The sequence below is a fragment of the Lipotes vexillifer genome, unplaced genomic scaffold (genome assembly GCF_000442215.2).
Source record: "Lipotes vexillifer unplaced genomic scaffold, Lipotes_vexillifer_v1.1 scaffold1725, whole genome shotgun sequence".
Classification (NCBI taxonomy): Eukaryota; Metazoa; Chordata; class Mammalia; order Artiodactyla; family Lipotidae; genus Lipotes; species Lipotes vexillifer.
In genome coordinates, this window is record NW_006771840.1 from 247,756 (window position 1) to 258,537 (window position 10,782).

General features: G+C 37.9%; 1 protein-coding gene across 2 annotated transcripts in view; it reads left to right on the forward strand.

Annotated features, from left to right (window-relative positions):
* ATM (ATM serine/threonine kinase) overlaps window positions 1-10,782 on the forward strand; it is a 142,871-nt gene that overhangs the window by 12,113 nt on the left and 119,976 nt on the right. For both annotated transcript variants that reach the window (XM_007447216.1, XM_007447215.1), the window contains exons 7-8: window positions 8,529-8,694; window positions 9,355-9,593. In XM_007447216.1, coding sequence (XP_007447278.1) covers window positions 8,529-8,694; window positions 9,355-9,593 — 405 coding nt within the window. The remainder of the gene's footprint in view (window positions 1-8,528; window positions 8,695-9,354; window positions 9,594-10,782) is intronic.

Consider the following 10,782-nt stretch of genomic DNA (forward strand, 5'->3'; position numbering starts at 1 on the left):
AAACTCTTGCTGTTTCTAATACTTATCACAAAGAAGAGATGTGCTTATAAGGCAGGAAGTAACACAAAATTCCTGTAGAAATCATTGCATTTTCACTTTGCTCAAGTTTTCAACTGCAAAACCTCAGTGAAAAAAAATGTTGCAAACCCAGAAGAGTACATCTCACCATCTTAAGTGCACTCCAAAATCTCAAGCTTACTTTAAAAGCCTACAATATGAGTATTTAAAGTCTTTTCGAAGACCTCTCCCAAATACCACACATCTCCAGATAAACCACGTAAGAAGCTTGAAAGCAGTGAAGCATGTTAACCTGCTGATGCAAGTTTCTGACACCAATCTTTCAAGCCACCAAATAACCAGGTCTTCTGTTACCTTTTCAGTCTTCCCCATCTTGCAACAAAGCAATTTTGCTTTTTCCCCTGCACTTAGCAGAGTTCTAAGCATTTTAGAAAGTTTCCAAGCGACTTCTTTTTGTGCTTCCAAGCGATAATTTAGCTAGCATTAACAATTTACTATTAACTAGTATTTTCTTTGCCCATGGGCTCTATATAATTCCCCAGAGCTCTGCCTACTGATATTTTCAGAGAATTCCCTTCAACCCACATTCCCTACCACTCCCACCCTCTACAACGCACACCTAACCACAACCCTCCCCCCTTCTCCCTTTCTTCACGCCCACCCCTCCCAGCACCTGTGGTAGGCTTTTCCCTCCCTCCTTCCCACCACCCCTCACCTCAGGGTCCTCCCATTTGAACACTAAGATTTCTCTGAAATCTGATCAAGTAAAATCGAAGTTAAAAAACACATAGAGCAAGATGAATCAAAGATCACTATTGGTACCCTGACCACTCCCTTCTTAGTAGGAATGCCCAAACTAGACCTGCCATTTCTATCACAATTTGGGCATGACCAACTCGTACCTCCAGAGCACAATACAATGACCCCCCTCAATTTGCCAGTTGGCACATTTAAGTATTTGCCTAAGGCATTTCAATCTTGAACACTTTCCCAACACACAGATTATATCATCACACTAAGAATTCCTCCGACCAATGCACAGGAAGGCGGGCGGGTAGATGAGAGGGTCACTGGGATCCATCTGCAAGCTCCATCTACAAGGCAGCACTCTGTTTTGTGGCATCGTGTTAAAATGTTCTACAGCTTAAGAGTTCTCTGGAAGCAAGGTTCGTAGCACAAAACTAGTACAACAGAAGGCTGAATTTAGAAGATGCAGCATCTGAAAACCTCCACCCCAGAACAGGAGAGGTGCCTGCTGTCATTCACGTGCCCAGAGATCGCTGCTCCCGGATTACACACTCAAAGCAACACATCTGCTGAAGGCCCGGGATGCATCTGCTTTGGACTTGTAAAGATTGCCACCTCATAAGCTCATCTGAAAACCTTAAAGGATGGTCTCCTGAATGAATACAGGGCTTCCTGAGCAAGGCCTGGAAACAGAACAATGGAGAACTCCTCCTCCTAAGCCTCTGGAAATTCAATCTGTAGACATTTCAGGCGGGCTCTCTCCTCCTCCAGGGTCTCCCCTCCTGCACTGCTATGACTTACACTGGCCAGGGGCTCCATTTCTCCTGGTGCCATCAGCTTGCCATGATGAACACAGATTACCAGCAGCAATGTTTTAAGTGAAGGGGTAACCTCGAGAGAGTTAAGAGGGAGGAGGAGGGGCAGAGTGAGGTCACAGAAGAGGTAAGCATGGAACCTAGAGGAAAAGTCCAAAGGGGTACACTGCCACTGCCCTGGGCCAGAACTGTCAGCCCCGCGAAGCTAAGTTCAGTTTCCACACCACCAGGCTTCATCCCCAGGCGGGTTCACAACCCTCTGTACAGGAGCGGCGCCCTCTTAGAGTTCAGTCTCCCCTTCTCCAGCAAGCAGCTGCGACAGCCAGGCCTGGGTGTTGTCCTCCCCCTGGGTTACTGTGGGCACTTCTGATGCAGCTCTTCCCAGCACAGTTCCCCCAACATCTAGTCTCCCCTTCAACCTTCCTTCTCCTGGCACCCCCCAATCCCCCAGTCCCATCTAACTCTGCCATCTCCCCCACCTGTCCCCTGAGACCCTAAACTGGCCACCTCCTCCCCCAAAACTAAGCACAGGCCCCCTGCCCTCCCTGTCGCTAACTCCTCAACACTTCTTTTTCTTTTTCTTTCTTTCTTTTTTTGATAATAGCCACCCTAATGTAAATGTGTATGAAGTGGAGTGTCATTGTGATTTTGATTTGCATTTCCTTAATGACTGGTGATGTTGAACTTTTCATGTGCTTATTGTCCATTTGTATATCATCTTTGGACAAAAGTCTATTCAAATCTTTTGCCCAGTTTTTAATCGGGTTGTTTTTTGTTGGATTGTAGGAGTTCTTTATGTATTCTATATTAATCCCTTATCAGATATATGGTTTGGAAATATTTTCTCCCATTCCATGGGATGCCTTTACCTCTGATGATAGTGTCCTTTGATGCACAAAAGGTTTTGCTTTGATGAATACAGTCTATCTATTTTTTTTCTTTTGTTGCCTGTGCCTTTGGGGTCATTTGGCAACGAATCATTGCCAAATCCAATGTTATGAAACTTTCCCCCTGTGTTTTCTTCTAAGAGGTTTATAGTTTTTCCTCCAATATGATTTTGATTAGGAGTAGTGAGAAGAGACATCCTTCCTTGTCCTGTTTCTGGTTTTAGGGGGAAGCATTCAGTGTTTGATCATTAGCATATTAGCTATTTTTAATTAATTAATTAATTTTGGGCTGCATTGGGTCTTCATTGCTGCACGTGGGCTTTCTCTAGTTGTGGCGAGCGGGGCATACTCTTTGCTCATTGTGGTGGCTTCTCTTGTTGTGGAGCATGGGCTGCAGGCGCATGGGCTTCAGTAGTTGTGGCTTGTGGGCTCAGTAGTTGTGGCTCACGGGCTCTAGAGCACAGGCTTAGTAGTTACGGCACATGGGCTTAGTTGCTCCATGGCATGTGGGATCTTCCCGGACCAGGGCTCGAACCTGTGTCCCCTGCATTGGCAGGTGGATTCTTATACACTGTGCCACCAGGGAAGTTCAGCATATTAGCTGTTAATACAGGTTGAGGACATTCCCTTCTATTCTGGCTGCTCATGGTTTTTTATCATGAATGGATATTGAATTGTTAATTTTTTTCTGTATATATTGAGATAATCATGTTTTTTTCTTTTTTTTGCGGTACACGGGCCTCTCACTGCTGTGGCCTCTCCTGTTGCAGAGCATAGGCTCCGGACGCGCAGGCTCAGCGGCCATGGCTCACGGGCCTAGCCGCTCCGCGGCATGTGGGATCTTCCCGGACCGGGGCATGAACCCGTGTCCCCTGCATCGGCAGGCGGACTCTCACCCACTGCGCCACCAGGGAAGCCCAATCATGGGTTTTTTTGTCTTTAGTTTTTTGATATGATGAATTATGTTGATCAGTTTTTCACAGGTTGAGTCAACCTTGTGTTCCTAGGATATACCCTATTAGGGCATGATGTATTATCCATTTTATATGTTACTGGATTGAATTTGGAGGTGGTGGTGGTTGTAAGGTTTTTAATTATGAATTCAATTTCTTTAATAGATGCAGGATTATTTAGGTTACATATTTTCAGTGACCTTTGGAATTTGTTTCTTTAAGAATTTGTTCATTTCATAAAAGTTGTTGAATGTATGAGTGTAAAGTTGTTCTTGAACATTATTGTCTCATTATCCTTTTAATGTGCTTAGGCTCTGTAGTGGTATTGCCTCTTTCATTACTGAGTCTGATCTTATAATTATTAGTTCCTTACTTCTGATTGTTTTGGATTTCATTTCTTCTCTGGTTTCTTAAGCTTAGATCATTGATTTGAGAGCTTCTTTCCAAATATGTGCATTTAATGTAATAAGTTTTTCTCTAAACACTACTTTAGTCACATCTCACAAATGTTGACAATGTTGTTTTTTCTTTTTCCTCAGTTCAAAATATGTTCTAGGTTTTTTTGAGGGTTTCCCTTTGACCCTGGATTATTTGGAAGTATGTTGTTTAATTCCCATTCATTTGGGGTAATTCTCTTGTTTTCCTTTTGTGGTTTAATGTTATGGTCAGAGACCATGCTTTTTATAACCACAATTATTTATAACTGTTATGATTTCTTTTATGATCAAGGATAAGGTCTAACTTGGTGAGTGTTCATATGCATTTGAAAAGAATGTGTATCTGCTATTGTTGGATGAATTATTCTATACATGGCAGTTAGAGTCAGTTGGTTGATGGTGTTCAGTTGTATAACAAACTGGTGTGAAAGCATGAGTGACAAGTGAGAAAATGGATTAGCAAATACAACATTTTCAAAAGTTTTGGTTACAAGGGGAAGGGAAAGGGGGGTCCTATTAAAGAAGAGAGTGATTGGAGTATATATACATGTAATCAGAAGGAATCAGTGAAGAGAGAGTAGTTGAATACACAGGAAAATTGCTCATGTATGTTTCCTGAGAAGAAGGGATTCCAAAGCAAGAGCCCTAAGATTGTCCTAAGGAAGAAAATAGTTTTTCTAATAAGGTAGAAAGGAAGAAAAGTTAAAAACCTTCAGTTGCTTTCTTGTATAACTAACATAAAATATGGACTTCCCTTCAGGTTTTGGAAGTGCTACATAGTTTTGCTTCTGCCTATCTCTCTGACCTTAAAGCCCACCCCATCCTTCTAATTTTCTATACTCTTGCTACAGTGGCCTTTATTCAGATTCTCTAACCCAGTGATTTTCAAACTTTTTTTTAATAGACTTAATTTTTTTAGAGCAGTTTTAGATTCACAGCAGAATTGGGCAGAAAGTACAGAGTTCCCATATATCCACTGACCTCACACGTGCCCAGCAACATCCAGCACCAAAGCAGTACATTTGTTTCCATCAGTGAACCTACGCTGACACCTCATATCACTCAAAGTCCATAGTTTACACTGTCACTCTTGGTGTTGTACATTCTATAGCTTTTGAGAAATGTACAATGATATGTGTCCACCATTATTGTATCATGGAGAGTAGTTCCACTGCCCTGAAAATCCTCTGTGCTCTGCCTATTTATCCCTCTCTCCACCTTGATCCCTAGCAACCACTGATCTTTTTAACTGTCTCCATAGTTTTGCCTTTTCCAAAATGTCATATAGTTGGAATCATGCAGTATATAGTATTTTCAGAGGGGCTTCTTTCATTTAGTAATTTGCATTTAAAGTTCCTCCATGTCTTTTCACGGCTCAATAGCTCATTTCTTTTTAGCACTGAATAATATTTCATTGTCTGGATTTACCACAGTTTAATTATCCATTCACTTACTGAAAGACGTGTTGATTGCTTGCAAGTTTTGGAGATTATGAATGAAAATGCTATAAACATCTGTGTACAGATAAGTTTTCAAGTCATCTGGGTAAATGCTGAGGAGCGTGATTTTTGGATCATATGGTAAAAGTATGTTTAGTTTTTTAAGAAACTGCCAAACTGTCTTCCAGAGTGGCCATTGTCGATTTCTATATTAAAAATCAGTAAAGCATAATTTTTGTAATTAGTTTTAATTAAAAAATAGGAGTGCTAATATTTTCTTCTGACATAGCTATGGATCATCTCACACACTCCTGTTTAGAGAGTATAAGCTCTTTCTTACCTGTGGCATTTGTTCTTTTTTCAGAGGCTACCCTTTGTATGGCCTGTTTTTTCTTGTCCTTCAAGTCTCAGTTTAAATGTCACGGCCATTTTCTGATTGTTTTTCCTAATTTCTTCCTCTCTTTTTATTTTCTACCGTGGTACTCTTTCCTTCGTAGTACTTTTGTGAAAATAAATGACACGCTTCTAAATAATTCATGGGTGGAAAGAAAATTCTCAAGGTATGTTTAAAACTGAATGAAAATGAAAATTACAACATATCAAAATTTGTGGAATGTAGCTAAAGTTATGTTGAGAGGGTAATTTATAGCATTAAATGCCTATGTTAGAAGAGAAGAAAGATATCAAATTAATAATCTTAGTCTCCATCTCAAGAAGCTAGAAAAACAAACAAATCCAAAGACTTCAAGCAGAAGAACAAGTTTTCTTCTGAAAAGAGAAAACAGTAAAGGAAAATTATTGAAACAAAAAGCTGATTCTTTGAAAACATCAAAATCTAGAACCTCTAGCAAGAGTGAGTAAGGTAAAGAAAGACACAAATTATTGATATTAGGAATTAAATGGGATATAATTGCAGATTCCACAGATACTGAAAGAATAGTAAGGGAACGCTATAAACAACTCTACACATAAATTTGATGACTGAAAATAAATGGAACAATTCCTTAAAACCACACACTATCAAAACTCACCCAGTATGAAATAGGTAATCTGTATACTTCTGTAACCAGTAAAGAAATCAAATCTGTAATTTAAAACTTTTCGTTAAAAAATTGGGAACAAGACAAGGGTATTCGCTGTCACCACTCCTATTCAACATTGTACTGGAGGTCCTAGCTAAGGCAGTTAGGCAAGAAAAGGATAATTGGCATACAGATTGGAAAGGAAGAAATAAAACTTCACATTTGTAGATGATATGGCTGTCTATGTGTAAAATCCCAAGGAATCTACATTTAATGATGTCTTTTGGGGTTTTATTTTATTTTAACTCCAGAAATTCCTTTTAAAAAGAAATTTATTGAAGAATAGTTGATTTACAATGTTGTGTTAATTTATGCTATAGAGCAAAGTGACTTGGTTGTACATATATATATTCTTTTTCATATTCTTTGTGTTACGGTTTATCACAGGATATTGAACATAGTTCCCTGTGCTATACAGTAGGACCTTGTTGTTTATCCATCCTATATATAAAAGTTTGCATCTGCTAATCTCAAACTCCCAATACTTCCCTCCCCTACACCTCCCTCCACTTTGACAACCACGACCTTGTTGTATCCATCCTATATATAAAAGTTTGCATCTGCTAATCTCAAACTCCCAATACTTCCCTCCCCTACACCTCCCTCCACTTTGACAACCACAAGTGTGTTCTTTATGTCTGTGAGTCTGTGGAAACTGCTTTTTAATATGCTGTTTTGCTATCTGCTCTTTGAGCTTTTTTTATTGTTGAATTCATGGAGAAAGGGAATTCATTTGGAGGCATGCACTGCTGCCGTTTTTGGAGAAGTAGGACTCTACTCTTCTGAGACTTTCGTTGAATGTCTTATACTAGCTTTTTTTTTTACCCACTTACTAGAGGAATATGTTGGATTCTGTGAGAACTGGGATAATTTCCCCAAGTAAAATAAAAGCCCTGAAAGTTGAGATTTAATCAGAGACAGAGAGTTGCATTGTTGGCTTTTCCTGTTTCACCACTTTGCTCTTGCCAAGTCATAAGAAGGAAATGCTAAAGATAACGCCTCCTGTTTTTCTGTCTCCAAATTTGTGTTAATTCATGTTTTGCCATTATTTAGGTATTGCATGTAGTGAAAAAACTTTGGGAAGCACTTGTGTAGAGTTCTATAAAGTCAGATATGATAGGAATCATTTGAAAAATCATTTTTCTTACTATTTGATGTTTGAGGTTTTTATATTGTCCTTATTCTTTTGAATTTAACATTTCTGACTTTAAGCTATTTCTGCAGAATTATTTGACATATACAGTTGAAATTATTCTTAAGTCACTTTGCTAACTGAGGACTTCCTAATTATCTCTTTATGGGAAGAAAATCCTGCCTTAGCAACTTTGCTTTTCATTGTGTTGGGAGATAATTCTCAATGCATTTCACGTTTCTGCATGTCATGTCAAAGACATGACACTGACTATTCTTTTCCAGACTGTTTTTTAAAGTATGGTTTTACAGTGAGCCTTGGAAGATAGAGATGACAGAGATGATGGCCTCCTCCAGAACAAAGGACAGGTTTGCTTGCAGCGCATTGCTTGGGATGTCTCTCCTGTATGGTAGCTCATCATTTGAACTGTGTCACCTGTCCCTCTTCACATTGCTTTTGAGATTGAGGAATTTATGCAAAAATGAAGGTACTCTGGCTACTATCACTGCTGTGAGAAATAAATTGTCCTCTTTCTCAGATCAGGAATTTCATGTCTTCTGCCAACATCCATGAAACTGGCATTCTAATTTGTTAGGTTACAAATAACGTAAAGTCTCAGATCTTTCACAGTTCTTGACACACTTTACACACATTATTAATCAAATAGCACTAAGACAAAACAAAACAAAACTGTGGAGAGTACACTGTCAAGTGCTTTGTTAGGCCTAGCTGAAGGAATTTAGAAATAGAGAAGTTAAGTAGCTTATCTGAGATCTGGCTCTTAAACTGGTGTTCACATACTCTGCTGCCTGTAGTTCCTGTCTTGAAGGCAGTTTAATTTATAAAAATAAATATTGATGGAATGCTCTTACTGTATTAAGTATAAATTAATATAATTTTTAATCTTTTGTCTGTGGGATTATTGAAATTTAAATTGAATTGTGACATCTAAGTTAAATGTTTCGATAGTTTTCTTTTTAAAAACATAACTAACATTTTTTTTTTTTTTTTTTTTAAGAATTGTTCTCTGTGTACTTCCAGCTGTATCTTAAACCTTCACAAGACATTAATAGAGTTTTGGTGGCTAGAATAATTGAAGCTGTGACCAAAGGATGCTGTTCACAGACTGATGGATTAAATTCCAAATTTTTGGATTTTTTTTCTAAGGCTATTCAGCGTGCAAGGTAATCTAATCTGTTTTTGTTTTGTATTGGAAATCCATTTGATCTTTTTGCAAGACTGTGTTATAGATTCAGTAACTAAATTTTACCAACTTGAAAGCATCATTGGCCGATTATAGTAGAACTAGTGGATTCCCAAGGAAAGTGTTAGGTCCAGCACTTCCTGAATATCCAATTATGCAGAACATATAATGATGTTCTTGAGTGGGAAGATCTGTCTTGATTTTTTAATAACAGGAAAAGCTATATGGCCTCTAAGTATTTTTATTTTCCTGAATTTTGAAGATAGATGTAATGTGCTAAGAATAAAATGAAATAGGAATATATTTTGGAAATATCAGTATCTTATATTTGTGTGGCATTACCCAGTTTATAATGTGAAATATTTTATAAATGGTAGGTATTACAAATTAGTTTTATATAATTTTAGACAGTGTTTCAGCAGCAGGGAGAGCTAACAGGAGTGATCTCCCAGTGCCAAATAGGAACTATTTTTTGTTGTTGCTAAGTAGTGCTGCCGTGATTTTTCTGAATAATTCTGAAAGTAAGGCTACTATTATTTGAAAAGCAGAACTTTTTTTTCTTTCAGCACGCAACTTCATTACTATCTTCAGTTTCTGCATTTTCCCGTGTTATATTAAGTCTGTTTATTTTCTGTTACAGACAAGAAAAGAGCTCTGCAGGTCTAAATCATATCTTAGCAGCATTTATTATCTTCCTCAAGACTTTGGCTGTTAACTTTCGAATTCGAGTATGTGAATTAGGAGATGAAATTCTTCCTACCTTACTTTATATCTGGACTCAACATAGACTTAATGATTCTTTAAAAGAAGTAATTATTGAGTTATTTCAACTACAAATTTATATCCATCATCCAAAGGGAGCCAAAACTCAAGAAAAAGGTATAAAGAAAGTTTTTGCTATTTTGAATTTGCTTCTTCATTGAAATATAGAGGGTTAAGTATGAAATCTGTATGTTATAGGAGGTTATGACCTTCCTCTGAATTGCTGTGCTTGGTAATAGTGTCAGTCATGAGGATATTTTTCACACTTTTTTTTTTTAATTTGAAGCTATGGTAGGTGGCAAATCATATCATGCCTTACCATTTGTTTAGTACAGTGCTACGTTTTGTGAGGAATACAAACAAATATGAGACACTATTCCCTCTAGGAGCTGATTATGCAGCAATAATTAGGTGCTAAGAGGTGTGACGCAGGCTGTAAGAGTAAAAGAATTTAGAGAAGACAGGATCTTGTTTATCTACATATTGCTTTTATTAGAAAATAAAATAGATAAATGTGGATTGAACCAGCCAGATTAGTCAGTTCCCAAGGAAGATAAATACATATTTGCTAGGGAAACCAGAAATGTATGACTTATCCTCCCTTCATTCCTTTATGTTTGTCTTTCACCAAAAGAGTATTGCATGGATGATGTAGCTCCATTTAGTAGACAGGAACTTTACTGGGTGGAACTGGAATTGAATGAGTTCTCTCATGCTTAGGCTCTGTTTTGAATCTGGCTTGTACTAGCCTTTGGACCAATTCATCATGGCTAGTGTAATGACCTTATTAAGGACATTCATTGAATAATAGCTAAAATAGAGGAAAACTGTTGTAGCCACTTTTTATCAAAAGCAGCTGTGTATGTTTCATGGGCTCTTCTAGTATGTATAGTTAGATGTATTTGTAGCCCATGAAACCACTGTAGGTGAAAGAATGGTGGCTTTCCTTAGTTTTTCATCTTTCACATAGCTCTCACCAGAATGAAAATCAGGCTTATTAAGAGATGGTGAGACATGTTTAGGGTTTTAGTTAAGTGCATGTTTAGGATGAATTGAAAATTGGCAGATGATGAGGCTGTCAGAAACACGAATATAGTTTTAGTATACATTAATAGACTTTATTAGGTTCTTTAATAGATTAATTAAATTCATTAATAGATTTTAAATAGGTTCTTCGTTTTGTGGGAGGAAACAGCCCCATTGTTCCCCATACTCGTTAGATCGTGGTTGGGAATATTATGCTTACCAGAGTTTGTAGAGTCATCATTTTAAGAGGGACATAAGTTGACTGGAGTGTGTCTAGGGA